We start from the raw sequence: 18,096 nt of genomic DNA, 5'->3' as shown, positions 1-18,096 counted from the left end.
CCTTTCAGTACGGCTCATCCAGCGGCATAAGGTGGCAGTGCAACTCGGGTACAGCAGCAAGGGGTTTTGTGGTGAATTCAGAACTGCCTTCTCGGTGTGTTCCCTGAAAGCAGCCGGAGTGACCCAAATTGGAGCAAACCAGAGCGAGCTGACGAGTCTCTGGGTGTGCACTGCAGCACAGAGCAGATGCACTTGAGCTGGGTTTAAGCTGTTGCAGCCACGGTAACCTGGAGTTCAAAGTAATGCCTTGGCAGTTGGCCTGTGCTCATAAAACTGGTCTTTGCAGATCCTCGAGCTCGCTTTTAACATCTCTTCCTCGCTTGTTGGCCAAGCTCCAAGCTGCGTGCTAAATCAGCGAAGGTAATCGAGGTGCGCCAGGCAGCGGAGCCGCTGGCTGCCCCAACTTACTGCTTTGTGGGGGTAGTATGATTTCATCAAAACCCCCCCCCAAAAGCTGGCTCGAAGGTTGTAAAACCTCTGTCAGGTAGGTGTGGTGCTGTGAGAACTGAAAAGCTGGAGAGATGAACCCATTTGGGATGGTTTCCAAAAGTGTTTCAGCAGACAGTGCCATTGCTGTACGGGGAGGTGCTGACCCGTGCCTTCGTCCTCCCTTCTGCCCAGGGCTTTGCGATGGGGGTGGCAGAGCGGTGCCCTCCTGCACTTGTACGTGAGGAGATGTGAGCAATGTGCTTTAGACTCTTACAGTTGTCTATATTCCCATCTGGCCAGGCTGCTGCTTAGGTTGAGAAGAAAACTACCATCAGATATGTGAATGTGGTCGTTCACGTTTGAATAGAGCTACCCCCGTCCTGCAAGCCATCATGGTTACAGTGTGTTATTGGGCCCTGATCCTTACACGGAATTGCTGCTGGAGCGTGTGCTGCTGCGCTGCTTCCCCTGTGGGTGATGTGCTGCTGCTGAACAGACTTCAAAGCAAGCCCTTTGTGAGGGCGAGTTGTACAGACCTGCTGGGAGAAACAGCAGCAGTGATGGAAACTGTTACTGGCCATTGCTGTCTTCCCTGAAGCCTCTCATACAGATGTTTGTTCGTTTCTTGGCTTCCCTTGAATGGGGAAGGTCGAAGGAGCGATGGCAAGGAGGCAGCTGGGTGCTGATGGGCCTTTCTGCTGGCTGCCTCCGGTTCTGTAAGTGTGACAGTCCGTGCTCATGAGCACCCCACAAACAGACCAGGTAAGAAACAATCACCAAAAGAAGCTCTTCAGAGGACCTGAAGGCAAACACGAACTGAAACTAATGCAGAGAAATAACTGTCGCTTAAAGTATCTCATCGTCCTCTTCAGCTTTAATAAAATAAAATACAATTGAAGAGGCGTTTTTTTTTGAGACATTTAAATTCATTTTTAATGACTTCATTTTTATATCTCAGATAACATCAAGTTTCATTGTGCTGTTAGAGCTTTGGGGTAGGTATTAGCAGAAGCAGCCTGTGCGTTTGTTGCCTCGCCATGGCTGTTGTGAAAGAAACACTGCTCTGCAGTGGGCCTGGGCTGGCTGGGGAGCTGGCCTCATCTTCCTCACAGCCTTCAGCATCCATCAGACAGCACTGGCTTAGGGCACGGTGCTCCTGCTCTGACCCACGCCTCGGAGCTGCCTTCCTCCTGGCAGGGCTCCCCTGGGGTGCCCCATCCTGTGGCAGGCAGCGCCAGGCTCGGGAGCAAAGCTGGGAGGCAGCAGAGCTAGGGCTGCAGTGTTGGACGGCCGGGGATGGGCACAAGGCTCTCACTGCGTGGAGATGTCCTCACTGGTTGTTTTTTTTTAGTAGGTATATATTCTAAATTGCGTATTTCCTTCAATTGGGATTGCAGCACCACCACGCTCTTACTGTAATAGCTGCTGCGTTAGAAGGAATGCAAGGGAACATTTGTTGAATTTATTGGAGTGAGTAGGGACTTCTGCCTCCCTTCTTTTATCCGTGTTTCCTCTGAAGGTAAAGTGGATTTAAAAAAAAAAAAAAAAAAGTACAATTGTAGTTTGAAGATCACTTAGCAACACGCACAGGAGTTGAAATAGAATAAATAAGAAATCCCCAAATTGCATCAGAGTGTTTTGTTATTGGTCCTTCTATCTAGTGTGTGGAAAGCTTTTCTTGTAAATCAATGCCAGATTATCCATATATAAAATTGTTTTATCTGTAAAAATAGAACAAGCTCAGCTTTTCAGCAGCATTGAAATTGATCATTTATTTCTTATGTGTTTGCTCTTGCTAAAACACCGGTCTTATGGCATGTGATAAGCTGTTGAAATATAGAGCATGCTGTTTATAGCAGGAGCCAACAACTCCCTAATCTGGTAGGATGCTGGGATTATATTTCTGAGGTTGCTTAGTAAGGATTTTAGGGCAGAGTTTTATGAGCTCAGCCTGATTTTTAACTCCAAGATCTGTTTTTAGAATTGAGCAGGGGTGGGTTTTGTTTGAAGTCGCTGAGCTGAAACAAAGGCACCAATTTTGTGAATATTCAGTTTTCCGAAACTGCTCGTTTATACGATGCTTAGTATTTAAATTAAAAACAAAACCAAACAAACCCTTTACATTTAAATCAGATGATGTTCAGTTTTCCTTCCCTAACGTTCCTGTGTACGTGTTAGGAGCTGCACACGATTAAACAATGCAGAAAGAGCCGGGTTAGCAGCGCCTTGTTTTTGCGATTAAAAAAAAAGCAAAATTGCACTAATTCTAGGAGTCCTTGCCAGGTAGATGAGCAGTGTGTGGCGACAGAAGAGAAGACTTTGCTAGCAGTGTTTTGGAAGATTTCAGGCTGAGTTTCTTTGCTTATGTAAAACAGTGGTCTTTGTTTGGCACTTCCAATGGCGCTGGGAGTGTTGTGTAGCTTCATTGATTGGTTCCATGCAGTGGAAATCTGACCTTTAGCAGATGTTTGAGAAATTGCCAGCATTCAGAGTGATCAGCAGACTAGACAGTTTTTTCCTTGTTATGTCGATGAGAACTTCCATTAGATTAGTAACGTGCGTGACAATGTTAGGCTTTTAAATGATTAGCAAACTTTCTGAAGTAAGGCAGATTTTCTTGAGCTGCATCGAGTAATTTATTTTCTTATACATGTGGTTTTGATAACTGATTAGCTGGTGCAAATATTTTGATAATTTAAATGTCCTTTTCTTTTTTTAATTTTGTAGCACGAACATTTAGATTATAGGCAGGTTGTGATACGCCTGTATTTTTCTTCAAAGGTCAGTTTTAGCATGCTGTTAGAGCATCAGTTGGGGATAAATGCTTTCAAAGAAAAAAGAACAAGCTTAAACGGGCTGGGGAGGGGGAGGCAGCAGTGAAACATATCCCATCTGGAGCATTTGGCTTGGAACAGGATGTTGCATGACTCCATGTGAAGTCTGCTCTCACGAACAGTATTCTAAGTAACGTAGGAGATTCAGCTGCTTAGTGGTGGGAGTTGAGCATGAAACGAGGTCTGTTTTCTCAAACTCCAACAGTTAGAGCTACAGGAAAGAGGTGGGACTTAATAAGAGATTTATGTGACGAATAACTCAACAACACCAGCAGTTGCCAGATTAAGCCCTTTCCTGCAGGTGCTGGCTTTCCTCAGAGCTTTACAATTGTTTTTCAGTGTGTTGCATGTGGGAAGAAAAATTATTTCAAGGATTAGAGCTTCAATAGGGGGAAAAAGAAAAAAGACCAATTTGCCTGTTTTCTGGGCTTATGTTTTAAAATCAAGTAATTGCAAAAGGATTGGTCTCGTCTTGGCTTTAGACAACTTGCATACTTTTTTGTGTGCTTTTTTGGGGGTGGGGAGATTTCTTTTTTCCTAACATCTTGGATACAGAAAGCATGTTAGGAAAGCAGCCAGTACTGAAAGCTAGTGGTAACCATAACCAAGCAGCCAGTTCTGCCATTGTGGGCTCCTTTGGACAAAGTGTGTCCTGTTAATATACGTTTGTTTGTTTTGATCCAAGGTAGAAAGGAAGGGATGTGATGGTAAGAAAAGCCACACGTGTTAGAAAGCTTGGGAATCTCTGCCCTTTGCTCTCAGCGCTCAAGCACACTTCATTTTTGCAGTGTTACGGGACTCGCCGGGTATGTTTCTTTGATTCCCATGAAATTGTGCCAAAGTTCTTTGGCAGCTCGTTTTGATATCTAATAATCTCATGTACCAAACCACAGTAAGGGTTTTTGGCTCTACGCTGTGCTCCGGCCACTTCTTAAGGGCAAAACTAGAAAACCTCTCCTTGCCTGTGTTCACGTTTAATGTTGCTTCTGAATCTTGTTTGTCCAACCTTTATCTCCTGATCTGATCGTGAGGTAGCGATGGTATCGCCTGTGAGGGATTCCCTGAGTGGGCTACGTACTGGTTTCTGTTGTCTGACTGCTTCGTCAGTGACCTCTGCCTTTGGGCATTTAGGAGCGGGTTGTAGCTGTGGCGTTCCCTCCTCCCCTCTTTTTTCCAGCCCAGTGACTGGGGGTAACGCATCGTGGCCTTACTGGTTTTGTGGGAAGTGAAGTGCACAGAAAGAAATAGTCTTTTTTTTCATCTGTTGCTTTTCATACATACACGGAATAAAAATACTGGAGTACATATCTGTCTGTGATAGTGAGAGCTATTATCTAGTCCAAGCATGTTACAGTTGAGTGATTGTGGGCCTTGGCTGTGCTTTTAATCCTCTAACAGGTTATGATACAAGAGGTCGCAGTGAAACAAGTGTATCCAAAGCCATGGGAAAGCCAGTCATGAACATAACCTTCAAAATATTTATCACATTCTTTTAATTTAATACAGTATTAATATATTTGTTGTAAGTAGAGGAAAGACATCTGTCCTATATTTTTGCCTTGGATGCTTAGGTGAAATTTCATGAATTCCTTTCATTCACAGTAGGTTTTCTGGAGCATGTGGTCTATTGTATGTACAGTTTGAAGGAAGTGAGACTGATTGCTAGAAATAACATTCAGGTTTTAAGTTGTTGGTACAGTGAAGCAGAAGGTATTTGGTAAAGCCAAGTAGAAACCATGGGTGTGTTTCTCTGATCTGTTTTGAAAACAGATTCACATCTTTATTGTTATCACTAAATACTTCTGTTATCTTGCACCACTAACAATTCTGCAGCTGGAGACTGCTGCAGTCAAAAATACCTCCGTGTAGTGTGCTCCTTTTCCTGGAGGGAACATTATTTAATCATTCAGAAAACTTGGAGGAGCTGAGGTACGGTATTTGTCACAAGGAAGAACTTGCTAATGATGAAACTTAAAGATTCTGTTTAAAATCTAAGCCTAAATGGTGAAGTGATTATCAGAATAACAGGGAAGCATCCCAGGAAAAAAAAAAAAGGTCTTGCAGATACATGCAGAGTGCTAAAAATCTGGGGGAGGTTGTTCAGCATTTTCTGCATGTAGCAAAGGTTGAATCAAAGGATACATAAAACTAAATCTTGATTTTAAACTGCCGAGGTGTTATTGGGGAAACAGAGGAGAAAGGGGAAAGACGGAAAGTACCAGTACTGATACGCATACTTCAGGCCTCACATTTGAATTGTTCAGTTCTAATGGATTTAAGAAACTTCCCTAAGTATCAGAGTCAGTGCAGTAGGTAATCTATCGTGTATCATTTCTAGCGTTTAGAAGCTGCCTTGGACATAAAGAAAAGCTATTTTCTTCCAGAAACTTGCACAGATGGCGAGCAAATCATGTACAGTTCTGAATTAATGCTGCTTTATTCTCTAGCATGCATTTTGAATTGCAGGGAGGATTTTTTTGTTGTTTTAAAACACAGGCACGGCTCTTACAGTTACAGTCTATAAAACCATTGTGCATAAACAAGCTTTCTTTTGATTTAACATTGCAATCTTTAAAACACCAGTTGCTTGAAAACATTTTCCCTACTGTTGTTATAGGGAAATGCCTATTTGAGGTTTTCATGAGTGAATTAGCCAGAGGTAGCTAATGCAATAATTAAGGCTATTTGTTGAATTCATTAAACAGCTTTTGATGTATACTCATTGTGAGTGTTTTGTTCTTACATCTTTACTTCTGAGCTCAAGTGTTAACAGTTTGGTGGTGTTATGTGTTGGATCTATTGTACTGTTGATGTTATCAATGGATCTATTGTTCTGCCTTAAAAATCTGCAAAAAAATTTACTAGGAGAGCAGAAAACCCATATTATGTTTTCTTCCCTTTTTTGAGCTGTAATACACATCTGGATTTGGACAACTCGTAATTCTAAAATAAAAGGTATGTTTTGAGTTTTTTTTTTTTTTTAATGCAATTAATGCAAAAATTATAAACACTTCAGAGAATTTTGGTACTGAGACTGGTTAATAACTAACTAAAGATTAGGTAGGCTCTGAATGTTGAACCGCCTTGTTCACATGAAAAATTCGTAGGATTAAAAAAAAAAAAAGATGAGTGCAAAAGTGCATCTTCTGAAAAACACTAGCAGGCAATCCTGTGGGGAGAGAGAGAGGGTCTTCATGGCTGTCTCATGAATGTTTTTTGTAACCTTAAGTACTTTCCACCCCTTCCCTGCTACAGCTGACATGCATTAAGAGCTCCATTTAGTTGGAGTAGTCCTTCCTACGCTCTGACCTTAGCAGCAGCAGCAGCAGAGAAGTGGCCAGCTGTTCGGAGGAGCCAGTCCTTGTATTTCTGTGATCCAAAGGGACTTGGATTGGGACACCTCAGCAGCACCTGGAAGCCCGCTGACTTTAGTTCTCCATTGCATTTGGTGTCACAGAAACACAGAATGTCAGTTCCCAGAGAATTTTTGTGGTCAAAGCAGGTAAAACTGGGTTGAAATGATTGTTTACAGTATGGGTGCTAAAGCAGAGACTGTGATTTGCTCGGTGGCATGAAATCAGTGCCAAAAATCTGAATTCTAATATGAATCTCTGAAGTTTGTTGTTTAAAGCAAATCCATTACAAGTCTTCTGGAATATGTTGATAAAAGATAAGTATTCGATTAACTTTGATTAACTTACTTGGACCAAGCAGTCTGTGTGCATTACTAGTGGGTCTTCATTCTGATATAAAACATCTCGATAGGACAGTGAGATGGAAAAGGTGATTAAAGGTGCCTAATTGACTGATAGTACTGCTGCATTTCCTTATAGCTTACATGCTAATTATAGAGTTACATTTTTTTGGTTAGATAGCTGATCAAATGCCAGATACCTGTAACTGAGCAGTGGCTGTTATGGCAAGGAGGCTCAAGAGGTAGATTAAAACACCGTAGGAAAAAGGAGAAGCTGTGCTGGTGCTCCTCATTCTGATCCCAAAATAGTGCTTAATTTTGGCAGGACGTTTCCTGATGTCATCTACTCGTGTGCCCCTGGTCTTCATCTCCAGTTTGGTAATACTGCAGATAGCTCAGTTCAGAGCTAGAATGAGCCTCGATCCCAGTTTGTGGACCTTTATGCACTGGTGTAATAGGAACTGTAATGACCTAGTTCTTCTCTGTGTGAAGTTTAGCCTTGGGATTCAATTTCAAACAGAAAAATAAAGGAAAAACAAACTCACCTGAAAAATCTTGGTCCTTTAAAACTTCAGCCTTTCAGTATAGTTTTTTTTTTTTCTTTTCCAATGCTGAAGTTAATCCATAGGAAAGAAGTTGACGTCTGTAAGTTTGGTTACAGTCCGTTGTTGGCAGGTGTCTTGGAGCTTTTAGATAGATCAGGAAGATTATATCAGCGTTTACTGCTGAGTGAGGGATGGCTCGCCACTACAGAGGGGTAGACAAAGATGAATAATGTAAAAGAAACAGAGATGCGGTTTTGAAAGATGGGTTACAGAGGAGATGGAAACCCAAAGGCTGGAATGGCAGCAAGGAGTCTGCCCAAAACGAGGAGAGAGGATCTGCGTGAGAGATGGTACTGAGGGCGGGCACGGGGCTGGAGGGGAAGACTGTAAGTAGGCTGTGATTCAGACTTCTAGAATAAAAAAGAAGTAAAATATGACAGGGTCCTAGCTAGGTAGTATTTAGAAACTACTTGTTGTCTTTATTAGGTGGCTTAGACCTGATTTAGACAGGACTAGGAGAAACAGATTGCAGACTTGGGTTATAAATAGCACTTCACATAGAAGAAAGGACACAGCAAGTTATTGTCAAGACGGTGGGTAGAAATTTCTTCTCTGACGTAAAGTTAGGCTTTAATTAATATAGTACATTAGCTTCCCTACTCAAATATTTCACAGAATGACACGGAATCACAGAATTTCTAGGTTGGAAGAGACCTCTAGATCGAGTCCAACCTCTGACCTAACACTAACAAGCCCTCCCCTTCTGGTTTCTTTGGCCTGCTCTTCTAAGACCAGTGTGGATGCACAGAAAGCTGAGGCACTTGTTCTTCTTTCTTTTCATTTTCTAGCCTGGATTTCAAGGCACGTGTACCAAAATTCAACCCAAGCCCTTGCTTTTCTTTTACAGTCTCTGTTTTGGTTGAACCTCAGACAAAGCTTTGTTGTTGGAAATCGGTGTGTGTTCGGTGGTTTTGGGAGGACATCACTTTCCATGCAGCAGTGCCAAACTGATGGAACCTCTGCCTGGATAGATGCTGATAAATATGTATAGGTATGCTGCTGGCCATAGCTTGGATTTTGTGGTTCAGGAACACTGGCAAATCATGAAATCTAAATGGAGAGTAACCAGTTGCTTTTACCATGCACTTCAGTCCAGCCTCCTGTAGAGCTCTGCGTCCCCTGACAGCTTGCTACACAAACTTTAACCATACCCTCGTTAGCCAGCTACTGCACTGTCACAATGGGCTGAAAGCCATGAATATTGAGTAAGTAATTACCAGTGCCTTAAATGGTTCAAACCCCACTCAGTTGGCTCAGTCAGATCTACAAATGTGAAATACTGCATATAGCTTGAAAACAGCATCATGTATTTAAAAAGTCATTGCTGCAAAATTTCAATTTGTAATTACCTGACAGGAATTGAACTGTAGTATGACTTTCAAAATAGGCCTCTATGCACATGGTGCTTTTAACTAGCCATCTAAATAATACATGTAATTACAGAAACGTGTAACAGTTCTTACCTTATCCAAATTCGCAATTGTCTGATTCAAACACAAAATTCACATTGTTTTTAAACTGGGCATGCAGGCTTTCTATAGTGTTTGTTTCCTAATAATTGTTTTTAAAAATTCAGTTTTTTAGATAATAGAAAAGTTTCCCTACATTGTGTGTTGACAAAGAATTTGTAAGACTTTTTTTGAACCTGAAGGACCAGGAAGTTTTTGAGTAATGGATATATTTTAACTAGGTGCTGCTATGATTTAATAGTTAATGCATTCTTAAAAATTTAATGTCACTTTTATTTCTCATTTCAGATGAGTAATTCAGTGTATGTTTTGGCATCTAAAACGTTTTGAAAGTAGTACTACTTGGCTTAGGCTTGCTTGTAAGCCCAGTACAGTCATGATTTAATTTTTGGTTTGCACGTCACTTCACTTTGCCATATGAAATTGGAGAAAAGGTTTGTGAAATAAATGTGTCAAATATTTTAAGTACATAAGTGATTCAAACAACTTTTTAAATAAAATTTTGCACTCCTGCGGACTGTCTTAGAGAGAAAAGTCTTTCTGAGAAATGCGTTGAGGACTCTAAACAGCATTTAATAAATATATTTTTTTCAATTCAGTGTAGTTCATATTTTCTCTCTTCCGCATTCTGTTTGGAATACATATTTTAAATTTATGCATGAAAGACACATCCATGTCTTAAATGTTTTTTGTTATTTTTCAAAGATGGCATTGAGGCGTCCAAGTAGGAGGCTTTTTTTGTACTCTTATCTTCCCTGCAATCCTACTTTACACTCTACATGATGTGCTGGTTGCTTAGCAATCCCAGCTACAGACTGCAGCAGGTTGTTGCAATACTACTGGTATTTTTCTTCAGTTTTGCAACCATTTTTATCTGCATTTCTGCAAAAGCTACTTTATTGTCAATGTTCAGGCATGCATTTCAGGGAACGGAAAATCAGGATTTCAAAATTAACCATAAACTGTGTATGCTGATTGTTTCTATGCTTATTATTTCCCAACAGTATATCTTCAGACTACTAGTTGCATGAAATAAATGATTTTATTTAAATGCTTCTCTGTATTTGCAGGGTTGGATTTTTAAAGCTTGATATAAGGAAGCTACCTTGAAAATTGATGTTTATTGAAGCATGTATTCTTAGCTACATCTGTTCCTGTTTCCTCCTGTGCATGGCATATATTTGACATGTGTTCCAGCAAGTGTGCATATCCAGTTTTTTTCATAGATCTTAGCTTTAAGCAGATGGTCCCAGGCTGGGTGTTTATGCCCTCTACCCTCCTTCCTTCTTGCAGGTGGCAAAAGGCAGGGGGCAGCCTCTCATTGTGGGGTGCTGGGCTCCATTCCTGCTGCACAGACCTAGAGCCGTCGCCTTGCTAAAAAGGAGATTTCCAGGGAGCTCTGAAACAACAAAGGCTTAATGCTATAACATGTATTAAGTGATGTAATAGCATAGGACTGTAACTATTTTGTCCCATCTTCGAAAAAACTTTCCACATTCTTCGCTGTAAAGTGGGTCTTACTCTACAGCTTTTTCCTCGTAATTGGGTTAAAGCAGAGGTCTTATATTTTTGAGATGAACTATAATGTTCCTTAAATGGGGGAAGAATTCCAGAAGTCTGATTAATAGATGTATGCTAACTCTATCAAGAATTTTTTCACATCTTCTAAAGGCTCACTGTGGCACTGTGGGTGTCTGCTCACCCCTGCTAAAAATACTCAGTACATTCAGTATTGCTTTGTTCCTTGAAAGTAAATGCTTTCTGGTATACAAATACAAGTGAAATATTTGTGCTTAAAAAATTTGTTCCAGATTTGTGGTGAAAATGAAAATGCTGCCTCTTCTTAAGAATAAATAAAGGCAATAAAACTCATCCTTTAATCCTAAAGAATGTGGTAGCTTAAGACCAATCCATTGCTACTATTCCAACATTTGCTTAGGGTGTTGTTAGGCTGTGTGGACTGATGCCAACCTGTTTTCAAATACACTTTTTTTTTCCCCCTATATTGTTTTGCTTGTAGGGTTTGTAAAATATAAATATATAGCACTTCAAATATAAAGCAAAGGAGTATGATGATACTTCTAAGAAGTTTTTTTTAGTGTAGAGTGACTACGAAAATTGAAATGCTAGTGAGAAAGATTGGGGGAATTTTGGTAGTATGTAACTACATCACAAGCTCTTCATTAAACCAAAACCCTTCTGCTGTCTTTGGTTGCAATTTCATCGCTTTTCCATGCGGAAATGGGTAGCACTTGTATAACAGAGCAATAATTTTACTGTGTTAAGCTGTTTTGCTTTATAGTAAATTGTGCTTTGATTGCATTTGATTAGTTAAAGATATATTTAGAAAGTCTTGGCTGCTGGGTAATGCTATCAAAGAAACAATCTGTAAAAACCTGAGAAGGCAAGGATATTGGGAACAGGATGGGAAGATTAAGTTTTATAAAAACACTCTTACTGGCTCTGTTCCCTGTGTACTTATGAGTAGCTTTAGTTTATACCAGTTAGATATTTGGCAATCGCATCCATTTCAATATGTAGACAGGGAAATTTCTCAGAGCCTAGCGTACTTGGTTTTAATTTTCAACTACATAAAACGCTAAGGAAGACCAGGGGAGCTGAGCAAAACGTCAGAGCTGTGTGGAGTTGGTACCTCGGGAACCATCGCTGCCCATTTCAAGCCTGAATGGCTGCATGTGGCAAAAAAAAATAAAAATAAATAAAAATCTTGAGTTTTTATCACCACTGAAAACATGTCTATTTTATCCTTAACACGTTTTCAGGCAAGCCTCTACTAAATTACATGGAAAGCTTATGTTTTTCTTTTTGCATCACCGTGTATCACAGGGTTGGGAAACAGGCTATCTGGCAACTAGTTTTTGATGCTTAATTGCGTGCTAGGATTTAGTTACACAACTTAAAAGATAGACCTAGAAGACTTTTGATTATCACAGATAATTTTTAGCGCCTGAATTCTGAGTTCTCAACCCTTACATTTATGTAATGTAGTTGTACATAGTGTAATAATCTCTCTTAATTAGAAAATGTTAAGAATAAAACTCAGTGGGATATGCCCTGGGACTCACCTTGAAGCCAGTAGTCAAATCTGTGTAGATGAAAGACTATTCAGTGTGGTACAAGAGGGTAAGTGTTTTATTTGCCCTATTAAAAAAAAAATAAAAATAATAATTGTGCTAGACGTCAATATTTTGGTGACATTCCTTTGGTGAGAAGCAGGGACGTGTGTGTCACCTTTCACCAGGCAGACCTCAGCACGGCACGGGAAGCACGGTGACTTGGGCGGCTGTCCTTGCTTAGGGAGGAAAACATAACCTGTGCTCTCTTAAATACCAATCCACTAAAATGAATCACTTTGACACATCGGCTTAGAACCTTGGTAAACAAATGTTATGCAGCAGTCTATTTGCTCAATAGAGAACGCTTTGTCTTAAAATGATGCAACATTTTTAGCGATTTCTGTAGCTGCACTGCCTGGAGCCATTGCTAGGGCTGAGTTAACTTGCAGGCAGCCTTTGGGTCATTAGCAGTGGCCTCTTCCAAACAAAGCCACCCATGGGCAGCGGTACAGGCTGCTATTGTGTGCAGGAGGTGCGAGCAGCAGCCGCTGACTCAGGTGGGGTCAAGAAAGTGGACGGCGCGTGGTCTGCTTCCCAGCGACACACATGGACCTCGCTGGAAGGCAGCGCTGGTTTCATGCCACTTGAAAAGGTTTCAGGATTTGTTTGGTCAGGCGTATTTATTTGGAGCAGAAGCGACTGGAAAAGTCTGGATCACGGCGCTGGATGTTGAAAATTTCCCCCTGATTGTTGTGTTCTGGCTTTGAAACAGCAATAGTTTGTTGCAATTGTTTGGCTGACTCCGCTGGAAATTAATTTGTTGTCTTGCTTTACTTGGAAAAACATGCTAAAGGCTTATGCTGCTTCCTGTTGGAAAATAGTGAGTTACAAAATTAGCACATTAATGCCAATTATAAATATAATATCGTCCCAGTGGGAATTTCTCCTTTTTGTGCAAGTCAGTACATACGTGGTGAGAAAGCTTGAGCCACTCTGGCAAAACAAACTTCTATATAGCTGACAAGGCAAGGAAGCAAAATTTGGCTGAAAAATCTCAAAATCAACATCTATGCTTAAGGAGGCAGATGTTGGAGACTTTTTTTTGCTGTACAGAGTTTAATCAGTGAAGCAAGAGAGATCAAATATTTCCAGCCTTCACACTCCTTAGTGGGTGTTAGTTTGGCTGCACGTTTTGCTTTGTTGGCACAGGTTGCTGGATTGCTTTTTTCCTTCTCTCCCCTTTGTATTCCCTTTACTCCCTTTCATAAATTCATACAGCTCTTCTCCGTGTGGTAGATCAGTGTCCAGAGAAAGAGGAAGCCTGTTCTCTTCAGAGACTTTACTCTTGCCTCAGAAAAATTGGTCATGCATTTTCCTGTTTTAAGCCCATTATTTGCTAGCGAAAAAAAAATAAAAAATAAAAATGAACGGGTGAAGGGTTGGGCTCCGTGTTTTGTCTGTGCTGTTTCTGCCTTTCAGAAATGAACTTTGAAAAGCCAGAAGATATAGTTAATAGTCTTGGCATCAAAAGCTGACTGTGGTGAAAGCTGGCAGAAGCAATTCCCAAGTAAGGTTGTGTGTGTGCCTTGCTAGAGGAGGAATATGGTGCCCTGGGCAATGGCAGACTGGCTCTGTGCCATGCTCCATTCTCCACTTTTCTTGGAACTGCTCCTTTGAAGATCTAATTATACGGTGCCAGGAGACTCGGCAGATAGCTCAGCAATAACTCCCACTGCCGTTGCACCGGATTTCGGTTTATTTGGGGTGCAAAACTTGCACACAAACACTAGATTGTGTCACAGTTATCCACAAGCTCTGGCTAGTGTCCAGAAGACGCAGTATGTTTTAGCGTGGCGGTTTCTAAACTGCTAACTCCAGTTTAGGCTTATCTGTGTTTTTCAAAAACATTTACTGACTCGATTCCCCTTGCCTCCTATTTTTAAACTCGCTGCTGTGTGAAGTCTTGCGCTCAACCTCCTGTTATAGGCTATCCAAGCAAAGTGCCTTCCCAGGTACTAAAATGCAGTGGTTTGACCAGCCTGGAATAGTTGGGTGCAATTCGTGGCAAGAGGGGCCAAGAGGAAGATGATGATAGGGAATGATTTGGACTCTACTCTCACTGAAGGATGTCTTTAAATATTGTCATTTGCTCCATTGCAAGAGTTTCCCTTTAGAAGGGTTCGAAGCAGCTGCAAACTGAAGATAATGTTTCTGAGATGATTGAGATACCATGGTTTTCTGCTGATGCTCTAAAGCATGAGTATGTTTATTGTTGAATCTGTTTCGGTTGTGAAATTACAATTCTGTAACTTCATCATACATTTTGTAACTTCTGTTAGTTCCGTTTTGAGAATGGTGCCCTCTAATGAGAGGTGTCAATTCACAATTCTTACTTCTGAGGTTTTGTTGTTGCTTTCTACTCGGTTGCTGGGTTAACAGGTGATGGTTTAATAATGAACAGGCTGAAGCAGGAGGATCACTTTCTGTAGGACCTGTCCCAGTGGGTCTGATACAAAGGTCACTGCAAGGGTTAGTAGTAGTTTCCTACTACTCTTCTATCTGTAGGAGAGTTGCAGGGAGTGAAATGGGCAAAGGAGAAGGTCAAAGGGTAGGGTGTTGATGGACAAGGTGATGCAAAGTTTTGGGGTGACTGTGGCTGAGCAGGGCGGTTGAGATGTCAGAGCAGTGGCAGCGGGCAAGCAGCAGAAACTCCAGACGAGGATCTAGGGAGTCCGGAGGGGAAACTCTGCGCTTGGGAAAGACGGAAGGAAGAACACTTGATGCAAGGCTGCTGCCCCGTGCGCGCTGCCATGACTCAGAGTTCAGGCGAGGAGGCAAAGGGGAGAGAAGTAAGATGAAATGAGGGGTGAAAAGAGCAGTCGGCCACAGGTCTGAGAGCGGTGACCAAGAGCCTTCAGGATGACGGGTGTCCAGCTGTCGGCGTTTGGCAGAGGGCTGGAGGAGCAGGGGACAGCGGCTGCCTTCCCACCGCCCAGGTCATGGACAGCCGGAGTGAGGGGAGCTTGGTGGGACGAGAAGAAACCAGTTCTGTTTTCCCTTATGGTTGGGCAGATTTTAAGTGGAGATGTGATGGAGAGCTGATACGAAGCAAATAACTGCAGTAAGTTGTCATTGTAATCCAAGCACTGCCTTCAGAGAGAAAGGAGGGAAGCGTGTAGGAATAGGATGGAAGTGGTGTGGGTTAAAAAAGAAGGGCTGAGAGCGGGGAGGACTGGGGTGGTGAATCCTGATGCAGGAGTGCGAGGAGGCTTGGCATAACCTGAAGTTGTGCACGCAGAAGGGAGAAGGAAGAGATGAGAAGGAGCACTACATAGCACACATTTTGGAAGTGTGAGACAGAAAGTCTAGACAAGGAAGTATGTTGCAGGCCTAAAATTAACCGAAGTTAAAGAGACGATTTTCTTGGTGGCAGTGATGTAAGTTCTCAGAAGGAGATAGAGGAAGAAACTCCAATTTCAGAATTTGCCCTGGGTGTGACTAAGAGACAAAATTGAGGAGCGTAGCAGAGCATCTTCCCTTTCTGACAAACAGTGATGTTTGTTACAGTGCTGGATGTCTCTTCTTCCTGGCATTGTAAAATACACTGATGTCTCTTAATCATTCTGTTTCCCAAATTATGCGTGTGTTTTTTCTAATTCTCTAATTTTGAAATGCAATGCATTTATAAAAGTTTGCATTCTAGTGCGGGTAACCTTTGGATAGCTTTTGGCCTGCAAGTACCCTTCTTTTTTTTATTAGAGGAGACAAAAGGCTTGGCATGTTCAGCTTAGTAAATGCAGCCAAGGTGGTTCTCCAAGTACGTGTTGGGGAGAAGTGTATAATGTATAGGGCAGGGGTGACAAAAGATCAAATAGATGCAAATTGGCTCTGTGTTAATTTAGCTGGAGACAAAAATTATGTTTTTTGTTGTTGTTGTTTGTTTCTTTTCCTTTTGTTTTAACCCAAAAGGAGGGTTTTGTTTTAACCCAGAAGGATTCTGTGAGTGGGATCCCAGCAGGACAGAAATGTCAAGATACTGAGCTGCTTCTGCTGGTGGAGCTTGGAGTTGGGTACTGCGTGTTGGAGTTGCACGGAGCTGCAGGAGCAGCAGGATTATGGTGGCCTTTCTGGTGCTGTTCCAGCTGGCGGGTTTTTTCTTTGAAACTGTGCTTTTTGTTTGGTTGATTAGTTTGCATTAATTGCTTTTAAGTATGAGAAATATTTGAATGGATAACGGGAGGTATTCTCTGAACGTACTTATATAAATAGCTGTATGCATTGAATTATTCTAGTAAGTATTTAGTGGTACACTTTTCTTTCATGGCATAAGACACCCAATATTCACAGTAATGTTTTGGCAAATGTACCCTTTCTCTCTTTAGCACACATGTTCCGCTAAGAAAAAATTCTATGCAGGAACTGAATTAATTATGGTATTATTTCAATACCATAACATTAAAAGGGATAATATTAAGCTCTTACATTACATTTTACAACACATGCTTTCAAAAGTGCATGTAGATGCACACGTGCTGTGTACATACGATAACATACATCTTCCTGTTTTTACATCCCTCCAGGTATATGTGGAATTTGATGACCTTGAATGGGAAAAGCGAGAATGGGTTAAAGTTTATGAAGATTTTGCAACCTTCTTGGTGGAGTACCAGCTGGTCTGGGCGAAAAGAAAGGACCCAAGCCAGACTCAGGGATCAAAGATCAAACAAATTCAATGGCCTGCATTGGTAAGACACTTGCGCAATCCTGTTTACTAAATGATTTTAATCTCTGTAATGCTGTCCTCCTTGGGAAACTGTCTAGTTTACTTTGGTTATGGTGGTGGTGGAAAGAGGTGAGCATGGAGGGGGAAGAGAGGAAAAAAAGGATAAGAAGATATTAATAAATCATGCTTGGGTTGAAAGGGTGGGTGTAATATGCGCTAAGTCATTCATTTTTGAATCGACTTAGAGCATGGCAAAACTAGTCGGAGTGACATAGTAGAATTACTGTCGCTTTGCGTAGTCAAAGCATTTTATAAATATTAACTTAGTAGCTGGCAACGTATGATCTGTTGTCTGGAAGATTGAAACTGAGGTGCAAAATAAACCCTTAAACAAAACCCACCTTTTTTGTGGGAGCTGAATTTGGGTCCAAGTTCAGAAAGGTGAGAAAAGTGAAAAAAAAGATCAATACTGTGACGATTGTTTTCCTGGCTTATGAGGTGATACTTGTGACTCTTCCTCTCCCTGGATCAATGCCCAGATATAAAGCTGCTGAGAGAATTGCTAGGAGGTTCTGTTTGTTTTTGACACGCCTTTAGGTAGACCTGATGAATATCAAGAATCTGATGAGATAATCTGTTGAGGAATGACTGTGTATTCCTTTTTTTTTGCTCCAAAAAAAATTGTAGTGCTGTCAAAGTCTTTAGAAGATCAGTAGATAAGAGACTTCAGGAACCTGTTGGTATTTTTCCACTGTAGAGGGTTGGGAAAGATCACTAAAATCGTCGGTTAAAAAGGAAGCTCCCCCCAGGTTTGTCAAAATGGTGAAGAGAATGGGAGAAGTGTTATCAATATTTGACGTGAAGTTCAGTATCTGTAACTTCAGTCCTGGGTTTTTATAAATTTGTTGTTGTAATGGATTTAGATGTCTTTTCTCTGGATCTTAGCTGTGTCTCTGTGCTTCTTTAAGTATTCGTTTTGTGTTCTTGCCTCTGGGGACTTTCTAAAATCTATGTGTATTTCCCTGGAGCTGTGGCTAGAACCATCATTCTGAATGTCATGGGGCAAGCTGTTCAAGCAAGGTTGCTGGTAGCAGAGATGCATAAATGGTTCAGGATGGGACTTTTTTCTCTTAATATTCCTACTTGACTCATTTATTATGTTTGTGTTAATGTGTGAAATGATAATGTTTTGGATGTACAGGCTCTTTCACGTACTAGCTTGCAAAGGCAAATACTCCGTTTCATGTTATTAAATCCTTGAGCAA

The 18,096-nt window shown here is 41.2% G+C and overlaps 1 protein-coding gene across 2 annotated transcripts in view; it reads left to right on the top strand.

The window, feature by feature from the left end:
- JMJD1C (jumonji domain containing 1C) overlaps positions 1-18,096 on the top strand; it is a 153,195-nt gene that overhangs the window by 32,531 nt on the left and 102,568 nt on the right. For both annotated transcript variants that reach the window (XM_084290058.1, XM_084290057.1), the window contains exon 2: positions 16,689-16,853. In XM_084290058.1, the coding sequence (XP_084146184.1) occupies positions 16,689-16,853 (165 nt within the window). The remainder of the gene's footprint in view (positions 1-16,688; positions 16,854-18,096) is intronic.

The sequence above is a fragment of the Netta rufina genome (assembly GCF_964035555.1).
Source record: "Netta rufina genome assembly, chromosome: 7".
Lineage (NCBI taxonomy): Eukaryota > Metazoa > Chordata > Aves > Anseriformes > Anatidae > Netta > Netta rufina.
Note: the sequence above shows the minus strand (reverse complement) of the source record. Positions and strands in the feature narration are given on the sequence as shown.